Source organism: Marmota flaviventris, chromosome 10 (genome assembly GCF_047511675.1).
Source record: "Marmota flaviventris isolate mMarFla1 chromosome 10, mMarFla1.hap1, whole genome shotgun sequence".
NCBI lineage: Eukaryota > Metazoa > Chordata > Mammalia > Rodentia > Sciuridae > Marmota > Marmota flaviventris.
Window position 1 is genome coordinate 43151168 of NC_092507.1, and position 27525 is coordinate 43178692.

Sequence of the window (27525 nt, forward strand, 5' to 3'; positions counted from 1 at the left end):
CACCAAGGCCAGGGCTCAAAATGAGCAGCCAAACTCAGACTTGCTCTGAGGGCAGCTAGACCTTAGGGAGCTGTTCAAAGACACACAACTGCACACACATGGGCCCTGGGAGGAGGGCAGCCTCCAGACACCTCTGACCACTCTTTCAGTCAAGAAATGTGAGCCGGGTATCCATCACATGTCAGGCCCTGAGTTTCCGGAACCCACCAAGAGACCCACCAGGAGTCCTACTGGCCCAGGAGCTCAAAGATGATTATAAGAAGGTTCTTAAAATTAAGTGATGTCTAAATTGAGACACAAAAACTTAATAGAGACCCTCCAGGGAAGAAAGGGTAAGGAAAACTGCTCCAAGAGAATGGCCTATACAAAGGCCCTGAGGCAGGGAGCTTTGCTACCTAAGAGTTCACACTGCACCCCAACCACCAAAATACATAGCCGTATTTTTATTTCCCCAAACATTTCAAAAGTCCCTCAATTTGTTTTCCCCCAACATACAAGTGCATCGTGTCATCTCTCCCTGTTGACCACCTTTCTGTTTCTGCAGTGGTCTTCTCAGAGCAGGAGCTTCAACTCCTTAACAGCTCGCAAAGCCTCCTGTTTAGGACACACCCTCGCTCCTCATTGGACACTGGTCACCCCAGTTGCCTTTACGTGTCTCCAGAGCAGGCTGGGCAGGGATAAGGGAAGACATGTTTCCTAATCAAAAGAAAAGGACAAACTACAGGCCAGGAAGGAAACAGGAAGTCATCCTGAGTGAACAAATCCTCAGTCGTCCCTATATGAGATGAGCATAGGCCCAGCAACCAGCCAGGGGCACTCCCTGGACGGGACAGAGCAGCTGGCACTTTGGTAAAGAAAAACTGCTTGGGGGCAGGAGCACAGTGAAACACTGCCCTGGCCCTTCTTGAAGGACACAGCATGTGCTGGGGACATGCAAACACTTCCAACCTGAAAGTACTGGCTCCTTGGCTGTCTCCATCCCACGCTACTCTCCACCAAAAACAGACTTCAGGAAGAAAATGAATCAAGTTTTTACAAGCTTCCCTATTTACCCAGGGCTACAAATCTATCAGTGGGGAAGCTTTTAAAACAAACTCTCTCCTACCGCTGTCACTTCCTTTCTTCTATTTACCACCCACACCCCCTCCCCACAACACACACACACACACACACACACACGTACGCACACATGCAACTTCTTATGAGTTTCTTTAACCTTGGCTATGGATCCTGGGTCTGAAACAGGAATCCCGAATTCAGCACACAAACCAATCCACCCCTTCCTTGTAAACACTCCCATCATTTCTAAACATACCCTGGAATAGCTCTCTAGGTGGGGATACCTTCCAAGATCACTGGTTACCTTTCAGTCTCTGATTCTTTCATTCTGGGTTATTTTTTTTTGGGGGGGAGGGGTGCTAGGGATTGAACGCTGGTGCACTTTACACTAACCTACATTCCCCAACCCTTTTTACTTTTCATTTTGAGACAGGGTCTCACTTAGTTGTCCTTGCTGGCCTTAAACTTGCGGTCCCCCTGCCTCAGTCTCCCAGGTCGCTGGGATTACAGACATATTGCACTGTGCTCAGTTCACTCTGGAAATATTTCCTAAACATCTTCTAAGGTTCTTCACATCATTATCTCAAAACAGCACGGCAAGTTGAGCACAGTCACCATTTTACAGATGAGGGTACCGAGGCTCAGAAGTTATGCAACTAGCACAGATTATACCATGAACAGAGGCCCTGGTGGGGATGAGAACCCAGGATGCTCCCTTTCAAAAGCCTCTGTTGTTTGTGCCTTAGCTTCCCAGAATCCCATCTCTATCAGACACAAAAAGCAAAGGAAAATGACTCATTCTGGATCAGCAACAGCTGTTAAGTATGAAATACTGAAAGCTAAAGGCCATTTTAACTGGTGTTTCAAAAAGCATCATGAAGACACAGTCATGAGAAAACCATCCAGAAAGAAAGTCCAGCCTGTGCTTCCGCCCCGTAGGCATGGTGCGACATGGCTCCAGAGGCACCTGCATTCATTCAGTGTGTTTCCCAAGGCAGAGAGGCTGCCCAGGGGGCAGTCAGAGGCCTGGTACTCATTCCTCTCCATCCTTAGCTTCCCATGGGACTTGGGGCAAGGAGAAGCGAGGACTGCAGGCAGAGTGGCACTTGCCTGTAATCTCATTTACTCAGGAAGCTGAGGCAGGAGGATGGCCAGCCTGGAAAACTTAGTAAGACTCTGTCTCAAAATGAATGATAAAACAGGGCCAGGGATGTAGCTCAGTGGTAGAGTTCCTCCTGGTTTCAACCCTCAGGACCCACTCCCACACCAAAAAAGAGAAGAGAGAGAAAAAAGGGAGAGAAGCAGGGGTGGGGGAGTGAGGCTGGGTGCAGTCCTGCCCAGCCTCTTCTAAGGCTTGAGGTCCTTCAGATAAAGTTACCCTTGTGCATAGCACCCCGCAGCTTCTCCAGCTGGTCACTTCATGGCTCTCAGGAGCTGAGAAGGAGGGAAAGGGGGACATGATGACTCCCCTGGATAATGAGGGGGTCTGGGCTGTGCTGGGGTCTGAGAGCTCAGGTCTTCTCATCCCCAGTTTCAAGGCGGCTTTCACCCCACATTCTAGAGCTTCAAGGAAGGCTCAGGTGTAGCCTCCCCCAGCACCAGTGAGAAGAAGGACATGCTCTACTTGCAAATGGACCACATTTATCCTCAATTTCCTGATTAGCTTCCTATGCCTCTAAATCCCACTTCTCATCTCATCTTCCTCCCAGGCAAGAAAACCCCCTCCAACCTTTTCCTCTCCCCACCCAGCCCCTGACCGCCATTCCTGAGCACTTCAGTGTCCCCAGTCCTCAACTCTCCTCAGCCAGAAAGCAAAACTTCCATTCTACAAAGAACTTTCCATGAAGAAAAGAATACTCCACAAAATTAGAACTTTCCCTCCATCCGTCCTCTCACTGGGACACTCAGTGTAGGAAAACAGACTGTAGAGACTCAGGTGTCATTTCCACCTGCGTCTCTGCCATGCCCTCACTGGACAGTCTGCTACTGCTATGGTTTCAGGGTGTTGGTAAGAGAACCCCCTGAAGGGGCAACCGGGCACGAGACCTTACAGGAGAGCTCCGTGACTCCACTGCTCCAAGCTGAAATCCAACCTCTCACCGGCAGCGGGAGCCGCGCTGCCCAACGCCAGCTGCCCAACGCCAGGCCTCCCTGAAGAGGACGCCCACTCGACTGGCTCCAGCGCGGCCTCCACTCGAGTCCCTCCAACTCTACAAGAAGGCCTTCTCCCAGTATCTTCCTTCAAAAAAACGCAATTTACACATTGAGTGTCTTTACTTTCCAAACCATTCAGAATTCGGGAAAGGGGGGAAAACCACGTCTGTTTCCATTTGAAACTGTCAAAATTAGCATTCAGTAATTAAAAATCACACCCTTTCTCTTAATAACCTAACCAGCATGATACAATCAGGTTGTGCCAACTCTTTAATCTAATTGACTAATTACAGATTTTAATTTAGTCAGTTACTGAACAACTGTTGACAATTTGTTTTCATTAGGGACAGAACAGAATAAATATTTAGGCTTCCAGTCACAAAGACTCCGGTGATGGGCTCTCCACCATGACCCCAACTTCAGAGCAGCAAGCTCTGGCTCCTTCAATCCTAAGACACAGGTACCCACCCGACTCTCGGGCCTCTTCCGGGCTCCCACACGCCCCATCAAACCTTCCTGCCATCCCCTCCTAAGACAAAACCTTGAGTGCAAGCAGCAGCCTCCACTCCCAAAGAATAGGCAATTCCCAAATTCACACACGTCACTCAAGAAGTGGCAAACACTTAAACGTTGTGAAGAAAAATAAATTCAATGCTACATGTCACTGGCTTTTAAACAACAAAATAAGTTAACAGTCAAAATAGGTTTATCTACATTCATCTCACTGGGAAGCAAACTGTCACTGACATCTTTTTTTTTTTTTCTTCAAGACACACAATTTACAGGTTTCCATAATGAACGATCCCATTCTTTTCAAAGTACAATTTTCCCCCAAGGTTCCATCTCCCAAAGGCATCCCAAAGTTTGTGCAGCAATGCTGCTCCAGGTTGGGAGTGGGTCCTGGGCTCAAAAATCCCAGCTCCCTTATTTAATGATTTCTAATCATGGTTAATAATCATGAGCTCCTGACTTCATGTCTCTGAGCCTCAGTCTTCTCATCCAAGAACTGGGATCCTAACAGCCCCTGCCTCATATTATATTACAAGGACCGAGTCTTATTTCCTGAGCACAGTGCCTGGCCCAACAAACGCTAATCACTATAGTTTCAGAAATGACTCTTGTATCCCTCTCTGTCCCTGTGCTACAAATTAGGAAACTGGGCCCAGAAAGAAGACAATGATTTGTCAAAGGGCTGTAGATTCCTGGGTTTGTTATCTAGTGATCCCTGTATCCCAGCAGATGCCAACTCAGAACAGCAGGGAACAAGGGACTTTTACCTTTGCAATTCTATAGGGAGCAGGAGACCCTGCAGCATCCTCTGCAGATAAGAGCACATCATGGTCTCTTGGCTGATCTCGCCTCCCAAGGCAGTGTTTTCCCTAACAGCAAAGCCCTGTTTGCACTGCCTAGACAGCAGTGGAGGCTGACCTGCCCAGGGAGCAGTGGTGACCTTGACCAAGGGGCTCAGGTATCCCCACCAGAGACAACTCTGTCTTCTGACTTCCTGGCTCTGGTGGAACATGAGGGATTTCATTCCCCAGAGGCCAACACTGGCCATGCAAATAAAGCTATACACCACCACCAACATGGCCAAGTAGCTAGGGGAAGCACACCTACAAGCCAAGGTCCCCAAACTAAGGATTCTAATGGTGCCTCTGGAAAACTTAGGGATCATTGATATTTTTAAGTTCAGCAAGAATCAGGTCTACCTCAATGGAAATGGAGCCAAAATTCCCAATGTTTTCTGTTCTCTGAAATTCTACCAAATGGTGAGCTCACACTGGTTCCCCTGAGGAACTAAGAATCTCTAATCAGCAACTACATCATTCTTATTTTTCATATTTCTTCATTAAAATTAATGGTGACTCGATGCATACAACCTCTTCATAAATAAAATATTTTTGAGCACGGAGTCCACAGAGGGTGGTACCAATCAAAGGAGGCCCTGTGAGTGAAGAGATGGGAATCCTTTCTGTAAGTTACACAGGCCCAAAGCAAGACGCTTTCTTCCCGGATGAAGTCATTATAAAACGAATCCATCCCCTGATCTGCAGAGAAGTGGAGAAGCCGAGAAGCCCAGCACCATAAGGAACCTTCTGGCCCCCAGACAGGGCTTCAGCCTGCCCTCTCGCTCAGGACCTGCTCCCATCCCAGGCTGGCAGTTGGCTACCGCTTAATTAGGTAGAAAAGATGGCTAACTTGAAAGCAGCATGTAGTGAAGGGCACACTAGGAAAACACAAACTTGGGTTAGGTCTACCTTCCACATTACTGAATTTCTTCAAGTACCTCCATTTCCTCATCTACCAAAAATAGAAATAAAAACAAAACTTAATCCACAGGGCTATTTGGTATGACATGTGATAAAACCTAAAACACTTAGAACAATGCCTGAGGTGGGTAAGGTGGCTCACACCTATTATCCCAGCTACTCAGAAGGCTGAGGCAGGAGGATCACAAATCAAGGCCAGCCTGGACAACCTAGCAAGATCTGTGTCAAAACAAAAGATCTAGCAATGTAGCTCAGATCTAGGGATGTAGCTCATACTAGGCAGAGCACTTGCCTAGTATGCACAAGGCTCTAGGTTCAGTCCCTAGTACCCCCCACACACACACGTATCTAGAATACAGTAAGCACTCAGTAATTGCTCACTATTATTACTACTTCTTCCTTCATAAAATGGAAAGAATGTACAATCCCCCATCCCCTCCAGAAGAGAGAGACGTGGATAAGAACACTTTTGTAAGAACCTGGGTCCACAGTATACGTTCAATAAACATTAGTTTCCTTCATTAAACAAGAGATTAATTACTATTGAACCATAATGCTGTCGTTTAGAAATTTATCCCTCAACAAGAAACCACCAGCCTGACTCCCCACTCCCACGCCACCAGCTCACGCCACCCCATGGAAGGTGGCCACTCTCGAGTCGTGGGGATTGGAGGCGAGCATTCTCGTTTCCACCTGGTCTCCCCCTCCAGGTTCCCTTTGATGAAAATGCTGCTAGCAAAATAATGCCAAAGAAAGTATGTGGCGACAGTCAACTAGATTTAAGTTCATTTTCTGTAGCTTGGGGTCAGAATCGACTGAAGCACTCTGGTGATCAAGTTTTCTGCAATTCCCTATTCCACGCATTAGCTCGCTGACAGAAATTCACTGCGGTATTTAAAGTGGCAGCCATCACAACTAACTCAAATTGTATTGGCTTCCCCGATGCTGAAATGCTCTGCTGAAACCATCAATTGGCCAATTCGGAGATAACGTGGTGGCTGAAATTCCCTGTCATGCTGTAAAATCCCCTTTTGAAGCGGCTCACCAGCTCGCAGATCCGCAGCGAAACCTGCGCCCAGAGCTGCGGGCCAGAACTGCCTGTGTAACCCAAGCGGGCTGGCGGAGCGGGATCTGGCGGGCGGGCGGCCGGCGCTGCCAAGAGGAAGGGCCTCCAGAGAGAGGATAACATTTTCTACTGGAAGCTTTCTAAAAGACAGCGAGAAAAGACCGGCAGTGCGCACACGCCCCACACCAGGCCTGCCCACTGGGCCGGCTGCCCCTCTGCACAGGCCGGGTGGCCAAAGCCACAGGCAGTGCTCAGCCTCTCCCAAAGAAAGCTGCAAAATTCCTGAAGGACAGCACGGACACAGGCAAGGCACAGACGCCAACCTCTTAGGTGAGGTTTTCTCCAGCTGGTGGCTGCCACAAGATCAAGAGCCCTGAGACCACAGGCAAGCCATGTCACCACCCGACTCTATCTGGAAACTGAGAGGCTCCTTCTTGAAATACATCCCCTGATTTGATGGTCGGTCCAAACTCAACACAGACTTCTCAAAAGGTGACTGCGACTTGCAAAGCACTCACAAACTCTCGGCTGACTCCCAACAACCCGGAAACACAAGGAAGGCCTGGGTTCACATCACTGCATAGCACAGAAGATCAAACCCAGGCTTGCTCAGAGAGGCCAAATGACTTTCCAAGGTCACCTGAAAGAATCAGAACTGAACCCTGGTCATCTGGTCCAAATCCTGTGTACTGTCTACCTATGACACCACATTAAGTCTGCAGCACTCAACAGCACAGAGCCCAGCAGGCAGCAGGCACCCAAGAAATACTATCCACCAACCTACAACCATTCCCATCCAGTCTGCAAGGCTGCAGCCAACATCCCAGCATGGGGAGGCTGCCACCCTACAGCCTCTGCTCCTGAGCAGCCTTCAATGACTGGGAAAGGAGGAGCAGGGGAAAGCCTGTGACAGCCACCCCAGGGAGCAGCGTGCCTCTTAAGGTCAGGGGACTGTGAAACACAAGTGAAATGTCAGCACTTCACCCAAACACACAAAGAACAGGGACACAAAGCCTGCCCCAGGAACCATGCACACAGCTGTCATCAGGAGGGGACAGGGAATTGGGGAGGTTGGGCCAATTTCACTCAGAGAGGATGCCCCACAACCTATTTTGAGGATTCTCGCTGCAGCCACTGCCTGAGCCTTATTCAGACAATACCCAGCACAGGGTGGAGATGGGGAGTCAATCACAGGCAGGAGGGATGTCCCCTGCCCCACATCCCATGGGCAGCCAGGAAGACAACTTGCATCCTTTTGGGGTCTTGCCTAGTGCCCTCTCTGCCCTCTCCTCCCACTCTGGCTCTGCAGTGTGACCCAGATGTGATGCTACCCCTCCAAGTGGGAACTACAACTTGCTCAGCATTCAACAAGCATATTAAGCATATGGCAGCAAACCACTAGTACGAAGGTCCCGCATGCCCACCAGCATCACCCAGGAAACGATTCCCCCAACGACTCTCCAAGTGGCAATCATTTACTTCTTTTTCTTTTTTTTTTTTTTTAAATATTTTTTTTAGTTGTAGATGGACACAATACCTTTATTTTATTTATTTTTATGTAGTGTGGGGGATCAAACCCAGTGCCTCACGCATGCTAGGCAGGCGCTCTACCACTACCACTAAGCCACAACCCCAGCCCCATCATTTCCTTCTTATTAAGGACGTGCAAACTGAGTTTCAGCAATTGCTTTTTCACTTGACTAAGCCATCCAATCTACAGAACCAAGATTCAACCTCTTGGTTGAATCTCTCTGGGCCAGTGGCTTTCAAACTTTGACTGAGACCCATAGTGAGAAAAATTTTACATGGCAAACCCAGAGCACGCATACAATTACTTGCACTCATATATCGCTGAAAACAAATATTTTTGGAAACAATACTTATGATTATTCTGTGCAATACAGTTTTTTTTTTCTTTTTTTGTAATTGCCAGTCATGACCCACTAGGTTAATTTCATGATGCACTAATGGGTCACAAATCACAAGTTTGCAAAACAATGCTTCGCCATTTACCACTTGTCCATCTTCATTAAAACATGTCTTTAACACGCTTGATGCCTGGGCAGGGATCAAATGCTTCTCACTTCTCAGGGCGCAGAGTCTTACTCATTGACCTCAGGGATTATTCATGACTTTGCAATAGGCCCCAGGAATAGGGGGTGCAGAGAGGATAAAGATGAAGCTTCTGCCCTCAAGAAGCTTTGGGTCCAGAAGGGGAAAGGGAAGATACCCAACCTTGATTCAAATAACTCTCCCTCTAGGAAGCAAATAACAAGAGCAAGAGAGTTATGGAGTTCCTATGGGGAGAAGAAGGAAGATATCTCCTTAGCAGGCCAGGGAGAGGCAGCCTCCTTCCAGGCTGGTATCTGCTCAGGGACCAGTTGGCAGGGAAGCAAAAATGACCCTCTCAGGTGGTACAGTTTCAAAGGCACCCAATGGGAAGGACCAGAAGCAGCTGAGCAAAGAGCCCGAATCTGATCTCTAGAACAAGAAAAATGGCTTGAAGGGGGGAAATGGGCACTGGTGGAACACACACAGGCCTGACACAGGCCAGGGGCATCCATGCACCATCTCATTTCATCCTCACAAGAAGTGGGCTGGTGTGAAGGCTGTGTATATGACATTTCCACCTCCATTGCTTGGGGCTGCCTGAAACCCAGGCACCCAGATAGCTAATCAACGGGGAGGCAAGCTAGCAGTGGGTCATGCTTCACTGGTGCACACTCTCGCATGGAGATCCTTCCACTACTGCCCGCCTTGTGTCAGTTACTATGACACTGGCCATCAGAAAGCACAACTTCCAAACTCCTGGGTTCAATTCCCAGTACTTCAGGGAGAACAAAAAACTGACAGCACACATTTATATAGCACTTACAGTGACTGGACACCACTATGTACATACTCGTGTGTGTGTGTGTGTGTGTGTGTAAACGTACACACAAGCTCATTTAATTCTCATGACAACCCTGTGAGATAAATAAGCAAATTTTATTAACCCCCCTTTCCATCTGAGGACACTAAGGCACAGAGGTTAAGTAAGGTGTCCATGGTCACTAGAAAGTACAGCAAGGCAGAGGGTCCTGAACCCTGACTGGGTTTGCAGGTTTGAGTCTTTCTGGTTACCTCAAGCAGAGCATCGTCCCGCTGGGCCTCAGTTTACCTACCTGTAAGATGACTAGGAAACCACCAGTTCCACCACCTGCACCCCTACTATTTGTATCTACATTGAAAACATCCAGCACCACACAGAGGTGGGACTGCTAGCCTCTCCCCTCATCCTATCCCTACATGCTGGTCTCCCAGAAGATGATCTTCCACACAACTATCTGTAAGCACTTTTCACATCCAAGGCTGTATCTGGCTCTTAAATAGACAGTGATCAGAACAGGTGGTGGGTAACCTGATTGGGCAGAATCCTGGACTCCTGGGTCTGAGGGCCCACTACCCACGGCCTCGTGCTCACCCCCAGGAAACCCCAGAGAAAGAGGCTGATGCCAGAACCAGTTTCCTAAGGGCCTGTAAGGGTCAATGATGCCCTTCACCAGCTCATCTTCTTAAGGCTCCATTTTGGGACTCCCTCTCACAAGCAAAATAATCAGGTGAGGCCTGAGCACCTGCCACGGCAAGGTACACAAAGAAGGTGACACAGAACCCCTAATCTAAGGACCTTCGATCTGCTCTCCTTGTTAACATTTACACGGCACCTCATAGCCCAACCAACTCTCCCAGGGCAGATCCCTGCCATTCTCCCAGCATCCCCACAGAAGGCAGCACAAGGTCACCCCTGTGCATACGTACAGTGGAGAGATGGATCTTGAATGGTGAAGGTCCCACAACCAACAAGGGCTAGGAAGCTGAAATTCAAATCCAGGTCCCTGCTGACACCAAGGCACAGCCCTCACTGCTTGCTGTCCAGCCACGCAGCCACACACGCAAGCACGGCACAGGACCACTCTGTCCAACACAGATAAGGGGCAAAGACATCCCGGGGGAGTATTTATCAGTGCCAGCCTGTGGCAGGACCACCAGCTCTGCCCCTTGTGAGGGTGCAGGGTGAGGCAAGACTGCCAGGACAGAAGGAGGGCACCCCATGACACACCAGGGAAGCCCAATACAGGAGGGCATCAGTGGCAAAGTCAAGTGTCCTTCCCCTAGGTTCAACCTGCTTTCCCAGAAAAAATATGCTTTTAAAAGAGTTTTCCAGGAAAACATTAGGGCTGTAAAGAGCAAAGGACAAACTTACCAAGCACCAGCCCCCAGAGACAGCGATTTACAGGTATTCTATTACTTAACCCTCACAACAGCCACGCAACGGAATCAGCATTCCCCTTCTATAAATGGAGAAAAAAGATCCAAAGTCTACCCAGCCAGGAAATGGCAAGAATAATGATGAACTCAGGAGCAAGTCAGAGCCCAAACCCTTCAAAATTCAGAGGATTCAAGGCACAGGAAAAGAAAAAGCATAGCATCAACAGACACAGTCCTAAAACTCATCTCACAAGGCCACAGAAAAGCCCACTACTCTAGTGAATCAAAAACAAACAATGGTGATTATCTATTTGCTGTAAGCTCCCAGCAATGTGTATTAAAGAAGTTTATGTGAATCGTCTAATGCACTTGTGCCGTGGTCAGAATTATTACCAAGCTAAAAAAGATTAATTTTTCTAAACACTCTAAACCCTCAGACACTATTATGAAGGCTACCACTAGTGTAACATTTCTGTTATCTTGGCTGACAGGCCTCAAGCACACACCCCTGCCCCAGCACTCCTCCCCCTCTTAAGACTTACACACACACACACACACACACACACACTCACTCACTCTCTCTCTCTCTCTCTCAGAGTCAGGAGGGACCAGCGATGGGGCCCAGACACCTTGGCCTGAGGTCCCCACTGGAGAGTCCACCTCCCTTACAAAACAGAGCTGACCAAAGGGACAGGGAGAGCTGGGTGTCTCCCAGCTCCCTCCAAGTGCTGGCTGGCACAGAGCTAACTCTCAGTCCAAGTTTGCAAATGCTTAGCTAACAAAGATGGCATTATGCAAAAGGCTGGTGCACACTGCTGGTCTGGGAGTTCAAATGAAGTGACCACTGCCAAAAACTTTGTTTGGGTCCCCATGGCTCCCCCCGCCCCACCTCCCTCCTTGAAATAAAGGGCAAGGATTTGCAATTTGGGGTCTTGCTGCCACTTGAAACCCATTAAGGTGGCTGCATTGCCTAGATTCTGGCAAAATGCAATTCCAGTTCTTCATTTAATGTTTAATTAGCTACCGATGGAGGAGTCTGGCAGCCTCTGGGGTTAAGAGGAATTGCAGAAAAGAGGGTGGTAGCCCAAACAGGGGACTCAATACAAGTCTAAGCTCCAAGGAGAATGGGGGGAGGGAAAAAAAAGTGTGTTATGTTTTGTTTTTTTAATCTGCCACACAAGGGTGCCAAGGGTCATAGCCAAAGGCAAGTGGTGAACTTGCCAGGACCTTGGGGCAGATAGCTAGCATGGCTTATCGCGGGGGACCACACTCCCCCAAGCGGCTTGGAGCCCAGTGGCTCTCCTATTCCTGCTTCCACTGCCACCCTCTGGTCCCCCTCCTCCCAAAGGGCTCTCACAGGCGCAGACACTCCCTGCCTGGCAGGAACCTCAGCTCAGCACATCCAAGGAGAGCCCTCTCAAATATCACTTTGCTATTTCAAACCCACCAAGGACGCTGGACCCCTGCCACAGAGCCACAAATACCTCAGCTCCCGCCCACGCCCATGACTCTTGGGCACTTTCCTATGTTAACCAATCCTCCTGGAGACAAAGTCTCTCAGCTGGGGGTGGAGAGAGGGATCAGCAGAGTCCTGCTGGGTGAAAGCAGGGGGCTAAAAGAGCAAGTCAGAAGAAAGGGGCTTCAGGCCTTCAGAGCAGGGAAACTGAGGCAAGCAGGAAAAATTCAGAGGCCACAGGACCCATGGGCATTATACCCCCCAAATCTTCACTGAGGATCATAGGAGGGCCTGGGGTTTGGAGCGGTCATCCGTGAACCCACTGAAATCATGCACAAAGTCTCCTTTATGAGTACACATGCATTTTCTGAAAAGAAGGTCCGCAGCTTTTATCACATTTTCCCTGCCAAAAGTGAACAGCCACTGCACCAAAACTCCCTCCCCAGAGGTCAGGTAGCACCTCTGCCAGCGACTGCAGTTTGCCTCACAGGGGCTTCATTTAATTCTGTTAAATTCATGTCTTCAGTGAACACATGGGGACACCAAGCAGGTACCAGGCACCTTCTGGGCCCAAAGCAAACACCCTCCCTATGCTCTGCAGGGATTCACTGTAATTGAGTGTTGTCAAACAGTGAAAGGCGGAAAGTAAAAGATGGGTATGATGGCGCAGGCATGTAATCCCAGTGATCCGGGAGCCTGAGACAGGAGGATCCCAAGTTCAAGGCCCTGTCTCAAAAACAACAATGACAAAAAGGACGGGAAACTTTTAGTCTCAGCTCTGCTACTACTTCCTAGACTTCCCATCTGCTCTTGGACTAGCCACAGAAACTCCAGGCCTCAGTTTCTTCATCTGTAAAGCGGAGATGAAACTTAATAATAAAATCCAACCATCAGGGCAGCTGGGAGGCCACAACCACCATCAAGTGTGTCACAGTGGGTCATGAAAAGTACAGCAGACAGAGCCCGTCAGTGCTCTCCAGTGCCTTCAGCTCAAAGACCACGACCCGGCTAACCTACGCCAATCATCTTTTGCCTCCCAAAGGAAAACACAAAACTAGGTACCACAAGGAGGAGAAGAACTGCTGGAAGTGGGAGACACTAACCCCACAGACCCACCCTGGAGGAGGGACAAGTGGAAAAGGCGGCTAGGACAGCCCTGGGCCCACATGAGACACTCATGCAGCTTCTTCAGAAGCACAGGGCCAGATGAGTGTGGAAGGGAGCCCCAGAGGGAACCCCCTCTGGGACCCCAAGAGCTCTCCTCAACAGGATGGGAAGTGTTACTCCAGCCTGAGGGGAGCTGCAAAGAAACCACACCAGGGGGCTGGTGACCCTCCTGCTGCAGCCACAGGTACGCGCTTCATTTCAGACAAGCCAATTCTCAGAAAAGTCCACTTTGGATCCTGAGTCCCCAGAGCTCCACATAATTTGTGGTCAACATCAAGACTCTTGGGCTTAAAAAGAACGAATCAAGAGAAGCAAGTGACCAGGTGTGAGGGAGAAAATAGTGACTAAAAAACTCACAAAGTTGCCAGGCGTGGTGCGCCCGTAATCCCAGTGGCTTGGGAAGCTGAGACAGGAGAATCACAAGTTCAAAGCCAGCCTCAGCAACTGTGAGGCGCTAAGCAACTCAGTGAGACCCTATTTCTAAATAAAATACAAAATAGGGCTGGGATGTGGCTCGGTGGTTAAGGGCCCCTGAGTTCAATCCCCAGTACCAAAAAAAAAAAAACAAACAAACACAAATTTAAGGATAGTTTGAATTCCCTCCCTAGTCCCTGGTTCGTTCCAGGCCTGGCAGCCTGGGCGGGGCTCTGAGATCAAAAACCCCTGACCCAAATTTCAGGAAGGAAGACAACTTGCCCAGATCATGGTATCATTTCTATATAAGAGCCAGGACCAGGACCCCCCCCTCCTCCCTACACTTGTAAGCACCCACTACCCACCAGAGACAGGGTCTGGTATCTAGCTGCACAGACTCCCTACCCTGTGAAAATCCTGACAGAAAACACAAGGCCAGTTAACACTCTTGTTCACACTCCCCTTGATTTCCAGACTTAAGACAACTAGTTAACCAACATTAAGATCATCTTGTTCAAGACTGCCCACAAAATTTAAGCCACTGAAAGAACATCTTCCAATATTCTATTGGCTGCTCCAGGTCAGGTTACTCCCTGACCCAAATTATTTGTGTTTTTACCCTTAACTCCTTCACTCCATCAACACATGAACCTACTATGTGGAAGGTATTATGGAAGCTACAAAGATGAATAGCTCATAGTCTCTGCCATGGAAAAAATTAATAAGCTGGAGCCAGAAAGACCAACCCAAAGGAGAAGTTGGCCAGAAGAGTGCGAACAAATGACCCCTGCTGGGAGGCCTGAAGGGCAGGGCCCGGCAGTACCCCAGAATCTAACTCTGTCCCTAGGATTCACCTCTCTGTGCCTCAGTTAAATATACAAAATGGAGCGGGGAACAAAGTTTTTTCTCCCAGAGTCTCCAGCCAGGTGAAATGAGGGACTGAACCTGCAGCAGAGAGCACCTAGCCCAGCACGTGGACAGCTGCCAACAGAGGCTTGGTAGAGGTGGCTTTGACCAACACCGAGATGGAGTGGTTTGCATGTGCAGAAAACTATCATAAAAGTCCTCCAAGAAGAAGAACTTAGAAGATGGATAGGATTTGAGTGGACAGAGAGAAATGCATTCCAGGTAAGAAGAAGGGAATCCAGAAGCTATCATAATAATTTTAGCAGAAGGAACAATGGCTAACTAGATGACAGGAATGGAAAGAGAGACTACATGAAGATTTGAGAAAGACAAAGAGAAACAGAGGATTCCTTTTCTTCTTCTTCTTTTTTTTTTTGGCACTGGGGATTGAATGCAGGGGCACTTATCACTGAACTATATCCCCAACCCTTTCTATTTTTTTATAGGACCTTGAACTTGGGATCCTCCTGCCTTAGCCTCCAGAGCTGCTGGGATTATAAGTGTGTGCCTCGGCACCCAGCTCCTTTTCTTAAATATTTCTTTCTTTTTTGTGTGGTGCTAGAGATTGAACCAGGGCTCCACACACGCTGGGCAAGTGCTCTATCTCTGAGATACATCCCCAGCTCAAGTATTTATTTCTTCATTTTCCAGTTGCATCTCTGTTGCTGCCCTCCCAACTCCATGCCACCTCTTCATTCCTTCAAAATCTCCATTCATCACTCACTGATTTCCTGATCTGACTCTTGGGTCGTAGGACACCAGAGGATCCCAATCTAGGAAAAAACGTTTTGCTCCTCAAAGTTATGAACCATGGACCTCAATCAATGTGACTTCATCTCTTAGTCGCATCATCTCAATGTCAGCGCCAACCTCAGCAGTTTCACACAACGCTTCTGCCACTCTACTCAACAAGTTACTGGCGGCACACCCACGGGCAAGTTTTCCCAGCCACCACGTTGCTTCAAGAGGGCAGACCATGACAAATTGTCAAAGAGAGTCTCACATTATTTACTAGAGCACCAAACTTGGTTGAAAAATCATTAACTTCTCTAAAAAGTACCCTATAAAAGAGAGCATAGAACTCTTATATCAAGAGACTGGCTTGAAATGGGTCCTCCCATTCATCCACCCACTCCAAAATGAAGCCATCTGCAAAGCAGTCAAAGACAAGCAACACAGGGTGGCTGTCCACAGACTAAATAAATAAATAAATAAAAGCCAGGCACAGTGGCGCACACCTGTAACCTCAGCAACCCGGGAGGCTGAGACAGAAGGATCACAAATGAGGGAAGCCCTCAGCAAATTAGTGAGACCCTATCTCAAAACAAAAACATAAACAAGGTCTGGGGATATACCTCAGTGGTAAAATGCTCCTAGGTTAAATACCCAGCAGCCCCCCTGCCTAAAACAAAAGCACTGGGGATATAAGCTGAGTAAGAGAATGCTTGCCTAGCAAGCACAGTCTCTGGGTTCCATCCCCAGTACCTCGAAAAAAACAACAAAAAAGAGCAAGATTTTCTTTACCAGGTAGAAAAGTCAAACTCACCAACTATTTTTATATGGCTACTCTACCTCTTATCCTCCCCTAAGCTCCAGTTCAGGAAACCCTATGATCATCACCACGGGATTTTTTCCCAGAAGAACCACATCACAAGTGAAACAGTCACCTCTCTTTTTTACTACTGAAAGTTTACCAGGCCAGAAGTACCACTCACTTGTTTCTCTTTCTCAACCCTGAAGAGGGCACAAGAACCAGTCAATTTCCTCAGCATTCCACTCCATAGGCATTAACTTTTCAGTCATAACAAAATTCCATCACATTGAATATGCTAAAAACCAGCAAGCCTCCAGCTCAGTCCCTAACTCCTACTACAGGAGAAATTTCCACCATGACAATATTTATGACATTGGGATTTGACCACCTGTGAAACTCATCCAGATGGGATCTGTCCTCTTATGCCAATTTCAAACTGCATACAGGGGATACAGATGGTCTGGACAAGCAGATGGGACCTGACGACCTTCAAGAAACCAGCTTCCATGCTCAGAGCATAGGGACCATTCCTATCCATCTCATACCAAAGTGCAAAGATCCAACAGATCCCCTACCATGTGCACACACATGCACACAAACATTCAACCATGTACATCCAGCGAGAAGTAAGAACTGAAAGGAGGCCAAGGAAGACCTTCAGACACTTCTTTTTCTGTTTTCTAACAGATCCTAACTTATTTCATGAGATCGCAAAACATGACACCAACCCTACCCAGATCTGAAGTCTTTTTTTTTTGAAGGAGATTACCATGGGAGATGGACAAAAGGCAGACATCTCTCATATAATAAGTTCACAAATCTAAAGAAACTCATCCAAGGGTAAAATGTGAATGTTAGGGTAGAAGGTACCACAACCTGATCAAATTAACTAGTTCACAAGAACATTTTGGGCACAGGATTATGGAATAGTTGAGTGCCCCAGACTACACATCATCTTAGTATATACAACCTGAGCCTCACCCACCACACACATACCTGCACCCTCCAAAATTTGAAAGATCACTCTCTGGAAAATAGAGTACCCATTCAACCAACCTTTCCATTCCAAGTTTCATATTTGCTTTTTATTTTTTGGTTGTGCTGATTTTTCTCTTAGGCCAACATCAAACCTGCTCAGTTTCCTCCTGGCTAACTGTCTACTCTTCACACAAACCTCACACGATCTGAGCCCTGCTAAGCCCTGCACAACATCGTTCAATTCTCCAGATAGGTATCTACATTCTTTTGCATAATTACAACATAATGAAATACCACTCACCAAGTTAGAACACGGCGGGAGGGGGGTACGAGGGGAGGGCAGCAGGGAGGTGGGTGGGCAGGAGAAGGAAAAGAAAGGCAAGGAGAAAATAAAGACCACTGCCAATTGGCTGTATATTTGCTTTTGGTACTGAAGAAGTTAGAGCTATCCAACCCTGTAATTATTGCCAGGATTAAAGATTTGTTACTCACGTAATCATGAAAGGCTTTTGCTTCACTCGAATGTTCACAAGTGTCTCTCCTTTCAGGAGCTGCACAGTAAAGGTCCCAAAATACGCTGCAAGTCGAAAAATAAAATAAGATCAGGTTACTAATTGTTACTTCTGTATACAACAGAAAGTGCACAATGCTCAATGCTAACAGCTCCAGGTCTCCTCCAGGCTCTACTCCACCTTCCCACTTTCGCTGGGCAAACTCAAGCCTAGAAAACAGAACAGACCCGAGCTCTCTGGCAAGACAGACATTTGTAATAAGAATAATAGTTCCCACTACCACGCGCCTACTATGAACGGCACGCCTCATGCTGATGATACTGCCCATGGCTACCATGTACTATAAACGAAGTGATCCTCTCCCTACTGGAACCACTAAAGCTTGGAGGATTAGCCCAACCCACCCATGGTATATCACAAGGTAGGAATCTGGGGAATCCATGCCTGTCCCATCTGTGTCCCTTTTACCATCCCAAAACAAAATGGCCACATACTATAAAAAGGCTAAATTGCCAAAACATACAACTATGATTCACATGCATAGCAATCTGCAATTATGTCAACTTAGGGAACCTCACAGATTCTTAATCCCAGAGCCCACACCCCTACTTCTCCCACCCACCAAAAAACACATGTCAGACCAAGGGGAGGCTGTGGACAGCCAAGCATCTCCATGAAACTCGGGGCCCTCTTCAGAGAGCGTCCATTCAGTAAGGACTGTGGAGGGGAGAGCAGACCCAGAACGGCCACCCCAACCTTGTGATTCTATATGATCCCTCCAACACTTGGTATGAACTGTGAACACACACAAGTCCTCTGCAAACCAAGAGAATGCTATATGAACACAGCATAGTCACTGGTATTAACAAAGGGCCTTAGAAACATTCTAGACCAGGAGCCAAGGCCTGGGACAGAACCAGCTTGAAGGGTACAGTGGACAACAGAATCAAGGTCTGACTCACAATTCAGTGCTCCTGCGCCCCTCAGAGCCAGCTCCAATCACCAGACAAGCATCTCACTTAAGGTGTGTGAATACTGATGCAGCCTGCCCCCATCAGACCAGCTCCACTGCTTCCTCTGGCTCCAGAAAGCCGTGGTCTTTTGCTCAGTGTCAAATCGCAGGAGGCGACTTTTAACAAACCAGACCACAGCCACTCAGAGCTACCACAACCTGAGCCCAGCACAACAGACTCCACATTCCTGCGGCTGAGACAAGGATGGAGAAGCTTCAGGGATTCTGGATATAACAGAAAACTGGGGACTTCTACAGCTACAGGGCAGGAGTGGCGGCTATAGAAAGCCCTTTCCAGCCTTCTGGAACTGCACCTTGGATTAAACTCCTCCAAACATAAAAGGTCTTCAAGACTCCAAATTTCCAGACCCTTTAAGTTAACTTTCACTCAAAAGCTTAAGTTTCTACAAGATCCAGGCAGCCAGACCCACCAACCCCATCCACACACTCCCCTCGAAAAACAACCGCAGCCAACCTATCACCCGCTCCTACAGGTGGAATCCTTACGCCACATCAGACGCCTTCAACACCGGCAGTTGGGAGGTTGGCAGAAGTAATTAAAAACTCATTTTCTCTGCACAAGTTAGAACAGACACTTCATCCTCCCACTGTTCAAAGAGACTTGAAACAGTAACCCGAGCCGGCGGTCAGGTAAATGTGCTAAGATCCCAACCAGGAGACATTCCGTTTTCCTGAACTCCACCAAAATATCAAAAGCCACTCTGCTTTCTTTTCCTTTTCAAAAGGATGTCAAAGACTCCACCAATCAGTCCCACAAAACACACAGGTCACACACACATGACAACTTGCTACTTTTGACCCTTAAGCCTCCCTCCTGCCTGCCACGAATCCCATGCTGAGACCAGACTGCTGTGGTCTCAGAGCAGTAAGACCCACAAGCCTGAAGAGAGGGTCACAGATAAGGAGAGAGCACCAGGTCACCTCTAGGCAGTTAAAGTTCTTGGTAAAATAAAGCTTTGTGGGTTCAGGGATGCTGGGGGTGGGGGATGGCACAGAGGACAGGAAGGTCCAGTCAGTCTGAATCAGTATCATTACAGGAAGTGGCAACTCTTTCTTGCTTTTTCTCAGAGTGTGTGGAAAAGACCAGGAGATGTCCCTCTTATGGTTTGGAGCTTATAGAAGAAAAAGAAAGGACAGACCAGTTGTAGAACAGACCTGGTGTCCCCACTCAGCCCTGCCCCCACTCCTCTCTAATTAAAGCAGCATGCAGGACTGACAAAAACCCTTCAAGGATTTTTCAAGCCCCTGCCTAGTGCCCCAGAGTGGGATGGAAAAGCAAGAAGTTTCTACCCCAGTCCATAAGATTAGTTGGTTTTCTAGAGGAGGGGAAACACCAGGAAAAAACTTTTAGGCAGCAGCTTCTTCGGCCCTTTCCTCTTTGGCCAGACCTGGTCCAGGCACCCAGAAGTGCCCTGCTCTGTGTAAAGTAAAGGTGGAGGGCCTGTTTCAAGCCTCTGGTCTTTGTTTGCTTGGACCCAGGGCTCAGAACAAAACACACACACTCAAAACTATCACACAAACTTACCACCACCAGGAGTGCAAAAACCCAGGCGGTTCTCCCAGCGTGATGTTTTTTTCCCATCGAATCTGGAAAAGAGGAAGCAGAGGCAGCTTAGAGAAGCAGAGAGGAGGGCAGGCGGGGGGCTTCCCAGAGCCAAAAGGCTGTGAAGACCCACCAACAATAAATGCCAAAAGGTGATAAAAATTCAAAATGGTGGCCACAGTGGCTGCTCCTGAAAACAAAGGCTCTAAGAATAGTGGGGAGGAGGGGGTGTCAAGAAACTGGATGCTGGGGGAGTCCCACTCACCTCTGATAAGAAGGTCTGTGCAGATTTCTGTGCTCCTACGTGCAGTAAATATTCGTAGACGTATAAAGCTAACCTGGAAGGGGGCAAAGTGAGAGGAATGGGTCAAAACACACCGGGTACTCTCCGGACCTTGCCAGTAGGCTCTGAGTCCCGACTGTGCTGTCCCCATGTGGCCCCCACCAAAGGTGAGCAGCTAACACCCCAGGCAGGGCCGCCAGGCTAACAGTTAGGGGGAGGGTACCAGGGACCGGCTGCCTCAAACCACAGGGGCTGGAGAGCGGCCCCCAAACTTGAACTTCCAAGTGGTGTCGGGGCCAAACCCATCTAAGTCTCAAACTCGCAGGTCACCCGACCCAACCTCCTTTTCCTTATCCACTCCTGTTAGCACCCTCACCCCAGTTTGGGGGTCCGAGCGAACTCAGCCCTAGTCCGGGTGCTCCGCGCGCTCTGGAGAGGGCAGCAAAGGGCCGCCCTCATCACCTCCCCGCAAACAACTGTCCCCCCAAGCCTGGGGCCAAACCGGCGCCGCTGTCCCTGCCCAGTCCGCGCCCCGGAGGGCACGGAGCCGGCGGCAAGGCCGCGGGCTGGGAAGGGAGAGCGCTCCCGGCCGAACAAAGCCCCCGGCACGCACTCCTCACGCCGCGGGCGGACAAAAGGAGTCTTCGGGGCTGCAGAAGCCACGCGCCCCCTGCCCGATCCGGATGGGCTAAGTGCAGCCTCCGCGACAAGCGCCTGGGCTGGGGCGAGCGCGCCGACTCGCTGCGGGACCTCGCCCACCCCGCACCGCGGGCGCCCCGACGGCCGCGAGGCCACCAAGTACCCCTGGCCAGCGGCTAGCCCCGCCGCCCCTTCCCGGGTGCCCCAACCTCCGCCGGCTCCCAACAATGGGCTCTCCCTCGCTGCGACCAGGGGAAGGGGCCGGGCAGGCAAGCGGAGCCCCGCGGCCGGAGGACTAGCAGCCCCCAGACCCCCGCCCGCCCACCTGCCTCCCACCACCCGCCCGCCCGCAGCCTGGGGGCGCGCGGCCGCCACTCGCAAGGGGGCTTACTTTTCCCGAGCCTGCCCGTCCGAGGGCACCGCCGAGCCTTTGCCTTTGGCAAACATGGTTTGCAGAGAAGAGGGCGCCGAGCCCCGCCGCCGCCGCCGCTACCGTCCGGTTCTGCCGAGCTGCCCTGCTCCTGGCCCCCTCCCGGCGCTCGCTCGCTCGCGCTCCGCTCGCCGCGCTCCCTCCCTCCCCCCCGGCGCTGGCTCCGCGCTCTTTCCAGCTGTCAAAGCGTCAGCCCCGGCCGCGGCCCCATCGCCCTGGAACTCCTCCCGCGCCGGCTCGGCCTGCGCTGTGCCGCCGCCGCCCGGCTGCCCGCCGCTCGCTCGCTTGCTCGCCCAACCGCCCGCGCGCCCGCCGCCCGGCTCCGCCTGCGCCGCCCTCTGCGCCTCCGGCACCGCTGCCGCTGCCGCCGCTGGTCTACTTGGAGCTCAACCGAACGTGGCTGCCCGGGCAGGGAGCGCGGCGGGCGGCAACGCCCCGCGACGGACGGCCGCCTCGGCCAATCGGCGCGCGGGGGTGGGCCCGGGCGGCCGGCAGGGACGCCCTGTCAGCGCCGGCCGCGGCAGTCCCGCTGCGCCGCCTCCACGAGCTGCGGCCGCTCCTGCGCCCGGCCGGGGGTGTACGGGGGCGAGCCTCGGCTCTGTGGACCAGCGGGGGCTGTGCGGGCCGGGCGGGGGCGCTGGGGCTCCCGGCGCTGGGAGTCTGGCCAGCGCTCCCCCCGCACACCCCGGGGGCAGGGGGCGCTACGACGGCGTCCGAGGGGAGGGGGCGCGGACCCCAACGGAGCGCGCTCGCCCCTCCTGCGCGGCCCTCCGCTTATCGGCCTTGCCACCCCGCCGCGGCCGGCGCCCGCCCTACCCTTATCTCGTGCCCCCCCCACCAGGTCCGACCCCGACCCCTCCCCAGACCCAGCCCGGCCCGCCGCCCCGCCCCCCTGGCCCCTAGCGCCTAGCCTGGCTTTCGAGCGCCGGGCCGGGCTCCACGCTGGGAGCTGGGCGCTGGAGCCGGCGCCGAGACGCGCGGCTGCTCCTTTACTAGATCATTAAAATACTTTGGAAAACCCCAAAGTGGAGCCGCGCGAAAATGGCCCTTGGCGTGCTTTGGGGATCCTGGGGGGAGGGGACGGGAGACTTAGTCTAAAGGGAGGCTGAGTGATTTCTCCCAAATTTCCAAGATTTGCCAGCCCAGGCAAGTTAGCCCCTCGGCTTCTCCACCAGGAAAGGTGCCGTTCGGGGCTGGGGGGACGAGGGGACGTCACCTGGGCGCCCCGCGACTCCGAATGCGTACCGCAGAGATCTGCAAACTTCAAATAAATGAAGCTAAATTGGGGAGTGGGGGGGGTGAGAGTCGGGCGTGGGGGGAGGGGAAGCTTCCATTGTCAGTGACCCAGGTGTACAATGGGAAATTGAGACGGGGGCTGGCAGAGTGACCCAGCTCTTTGCTACAGACTCCTTTCTGCCCACGAGAATACGTTAAGTGACCCTCATTAGAGACCCTTAAAACGAGAAACCGGCGAAATAGGGGAAGGCTCCCCAATTTTCGGGGCTGTTTTTAGAGCGCTGTTCTCTTTAAATGTGATAAAACACTATCGGCACTGTCTCTTTAAAAGAGTCAAGCAGAAAAAGCTGTGTAAGCGCTGATTGGCTGCCTGTTTGGATACATCTTTAGGGGAGCCTTGAAACTGTTAGCCTAGGTTGATTTTTTTTTTTAACTGCGCTGTTCCAATAAACAACTAACGCCCCTCCCCCTAACATGCCTCGCACCAAACAATTAAAGGATAGGTCAGTGTCCTGGGGAAAACACGTTTCAAGTAGAAAAACTCAGAACTAGATTTCAACAAAATAAACAATAATTCCCTACCATTAAAGTTTGCTTATTTTGCTCTGTAGAAGAGAGAAAAGGGGCTTTTATAAGAAATGCCCCGCAGCAAACTGATCTGCATTGGTTCAGGAAGGAGACTCTGGGTACATTTTTGGAATAATGTTCTGCTCAGTCTAACAGCCTCCCTAAATTAAAATAGAGCCAGGCCCTATGGACACCTCTGGATTCACTCCGCTCAGCCAAAGACCCAGAGCTCACGGAGGGGAAGAGGGAAGAAAAAGGGAAACATTGAACCCTAGTTTTGGGTTGTCTCTGTTCTAGCCCCTAGTTTAAGGTTATTTTATCAATGAGGGAAGAAGCATGGAGATTGGGAGTTGAAATACCATGATAGGGGAGAGAAGGAAATAATTACAGTTATTTTTTCCCTTAGGCGGTTTAATTTAATAGAGCCAACTTAAGGTGCCTGAGAGCCCACACTAATGAAATCGGCCTGCTTATGCCCTTTCCCTGGACTTCCTTCTGTTTTTGATGGACTAGGAATGGCCAGGGATGGCTTGTCAACACACTGACTCACAAGATGCCTGACTCATCTTGTGTCTGCAAGGCCCACAGACGATTGAGGATCTGCTGGGTTCTGACTGAGGGAAAGCACTGCCCTCCCTCTGGAGCCCACTTACAGAGGCAGTGTCTCCCAGGTTGGCCATACCTTATCCGGGAGGGGCCATCTGCACTGTCAGTTTCCTTGCCTGTCCAATGACAAAGTAGGGTAGAAGATGGAGGTTCTGAGGGCTAAGATTTCCCTTCTTTCTTTTTCTCTTGGCCCTGTCCAAAAGAACTAGCCCCTTTTTTGAGAGTATGAGGGGAGGAAGGGTGGATATTGGGGAACCCTGTGCCAGGCACTTAATTCCTGTGGTCTGCCCTTTGCTGGGGCTTGACACAGAATGAGGCCCCATGTGGGTTCTTGGTGGAGCTAAAACAGGATGGGGGGGTGGGGGCTCAAGCAGGAAGGTGTCTTAACCTCCCTGCATATTGACCAGAGAAAGCTGATGGGTTCCCTGGAAGCAGGACCACCATGCAGCCCCAACAAGGTGTGTGGCTGCTGGCATAGTAATCCATTGTGGTGAGATCAGAAGCAAGTCCAAGCACCCAAGTCCAGACCCCAGTCTACCTTATCCTGCTAGAACCCCCAGTCCCCACTTCCCCTGAACTAAATCTTTGGCCTGATGTCCTTAGTCCCCAACCCCTTCCCTCGCCATTTCACCATTTTCTTTTCCAAGGTACTGGGGATTGAATGCAGGAGTACTTTATTACTGAGATACATCCCCAAACCCTTTTTTCATCTTGAAATAGAGTCTCACTAAGATACCAAGCTGGCCTCAAACCTGCAATCCTCCGGCCTCAGCCTCCTAGGATTGCAGGCGTGTGCCCCCCAGGTCCAGCTCTACATCATTCTTTAAGGCTAACATCCCCTCCAAAGCCATCTTCTGAAATCTTCCCTGCTTCTCCTGGAGCAAAACTCATCCCTCTGTCACCTTCGCTTTTGATTCATTTTGTTTGAACTTGCATAGTAGCTGTCCATCCATTCTGCCAATTATGTAGCCAGCTGTTTACTGTCTGTCTCCCCCACCACAGAGGACAGCAGGATCCAAGTCTGAGTCATCTGTGTATCTCCCAAACCCAGCAAGAGTTTGATACCTGTGTGCATATTGACACTCATAGGTACTAGGAGTCCCAGGGAGGGGCTTTGGGGGTGGAGGTGGGAATCAGCCCATCCCCCAAGTAGCTCTGGTCTTTGTGGGGAGATAAGAAACAGACACCACCCACAATAGGATTAGATAGTGTCACTACCTCCACTCAGCCCCACCCATCTGAGCCACAGCCACCTGGAACGACTGTATTTTCTTTTTTATTTTATTTATTTTTTCATTACATTCCTTATTACACATAGAGAGCACTATTTTTTTATTTTTTGTATCTCTTTACATACACTATGTTCACGCCAACTTATGCCACTATACATGTACTCTTGGTTTTTTTTTTTTGCATTACAACTCTTAATACACATATATACCACCATTTTTCATATCTCTATTTGTATTTTCAATTCCCAGAATGACCAAGTCATTTCACACATCCACTCTAGACTCATATTCCCTGTCTTCCTGTTTCTCCCTTTCTCCTCCTTCCCTCTCTGTGTGTGTTTCTCTCTTCCGTTCTTGTTCTTTTTCTCTTTCTTTTAGGACCTGTTTAATGAACAACTACTATGTGCCAAGCCCTCTCCTAGGCCCTGAGTAATAAACCAGACAGAAGTCCTTAGCCCTTTGCGCTTACACTGGTGAATCCTCCACCCAAGGCCTCTTCCTGTGAAATATTCCTAATACCTCCAAAATCCAGCTGGGCAAGTAGCATCATCTCCACTTTCAGAGGGTCTTCCCAGGATCCCTTCTGGGCTCCCAGTCTGGGGTCAGGCTTGCCTCCCCTGACCAGGGCAGATTGCCCTGGCCATACTGCATGAATATGGTCCACTATGCATTTCCTCCAAAGAAATGTGACTCCTCAGGGTCAGGGAATGATTGTCATTCCTTGAGGGACCTCTGGTATTCAGCAATATGGTAAAAGGGACAGAAAGACAAAATGGAGGGAGCAGCAGACAAGGTGGGAGCTGGGGGGGAGGAGAGAAGATGCCAGGCCTAGGCTGAGATGGGCACTCCTTCCTCTCCCAGCCGCCAGAAACTGGGGCAGCAGAAATCCTGGGCCCTGGGGCCAGGTTGGTGGAGGCCAGGCTTCTAGAAGGTAGCTGTTAAAGGAGAGGGACTTCAGGCTCTTGGGCTCAACCCCGGAGGCTGTGCCTGCCAGTGCTGTTGGGGATCTGGTTTCCTCTGCCTGATTCCAGAGTTCCTCCCAGCTGCTGGGAGGCTTGGGCTTCCCCTCACCCCTCCCTGGGCTTTATCCATGGAAGCTAAGCATCCAGCCCCTCCCCCTCCTCCCTGCAGCAGGCTCCTTCTCCTAATTGCAGAAAATTTCTGACCAAAATCTTGGGCTTCTCCTCAACGAGGCTCAGGCCAGGCTGGTCAGCCCTGGTTTTAGCAGAAGTTTCCCCCAAAGGATCAGGGGACTCTCTGGGAAGAGTGCAAAGCCTAGAAGCCAGTGACCTGGCTTTGAGGCCTGGCTTCACTGCTTTGCTGGCAGGTTTTGGCAGGGTGATGTTGCCCCTCTGAGCCTCAGTGCCCTGTCTGTGTAAGGAGGATGTTAGTACCCCACTGAGGGCAGGCAGGAAGGGCGAGATGGGATCTGATGGGGAATCCTGGGCAGGCCAGTCAGTCTGGCTGAGCCCACATTCCTGCTGACCTCTGGACATTGGAAAGTAACCACTTTAGGAGGTGGTTTGGGGCTTAGCAGAGATCATGTTTGGGGAAATGTTCCATAAATTGAAAAAGATTCCTGGTGTGGTTAGCACAGAAAGCCAGAAAATAGAGGTGCTGAGAGCAAGCAGGTGGACTTAGGTTTAAGACCAAAGGTGTTCAGGAACCTGGTGCAGTGGTACATGCCTGTGATCTCAGCCACTGAGGAGGCTGAGGCATGGGGGTCACATATTTGAGACCAGCCTGGGCAACTTAGTGAAACTCTGTCTCAAAAAAAAAAAAAAAAAAAAAAGAGAGAGAGAGAGTGAGAGAGAGCAAGAGGCTGGAGATGTGGCTCAGTGGTTAAGCATCCCTAGGTTCAGTCCCTGGTACCAAATCAAATAAATTAATAAAATAAGAGAAAGGGCTGGGGATGCAGTTCAGTCGTAGAGCACCCCTGGGTTCAACCCCAAGTAGCAAAATAAAAAGTCTTCTGATGGACACTTGTGCATTCTAAGCCGGTGTCATAGCAAAACAGGTTTTAGACAATGGATAAAATGGGTTTAGTTTGGTCTAGAAACACCTAATATGTGTCAGCCCTGAGCCAGGGGTCTGGGAAAGTGCCAGAAGTACAAGGCCAGGCCATGTCCTGATGGCTGGGGAGGAGATGCTGCCTCTGGCTGCTGCGCCCCACCTCGCCTCCCATGTCCAGT

General features: G+C 50.2%; 1 protein-coding gene across 6 annotated transcripts in view; it reads right to left on the reverse strand.

Moving 5' to 3' along the window:
- Positions 1-22011, reverse strand: part of Ssbp3 (single stranded DNA binding protein 3) — a 157765-nt gene extending 135754 nt beyond the window's left edge. The window contains exons 1-4 of one of the 6 annotated variants that reach the window (XM_071617867.1): positions 21654-22011; positions 20606-20678; positions 20323-20384; positions 17745-17829 (exon numbers count right to left, since the gene is read on the reverse strand). In XM_071617867.1, the coding sequence (XP_071473968.1) occupies positions 17745-17829; positions 20323-20384; positions 20606-20678; positions 21654-21709 (276 nt within the window). In that variant the 5' untranslated portion in view covers positions 21710-22011. The remainder of the gene's footprint in view (positions 1-17744; positions 17830-20322; positions 20385-20605; positions 20679-21653) is intronic. The other 5 variants (XM_071617870.1, XM_027944897.2, XM_071617868.1 and 2 more) reach the window with 5 other exon arrangements.
- Positions 22012-27525: the final 5514 nt, after the last annotated feature.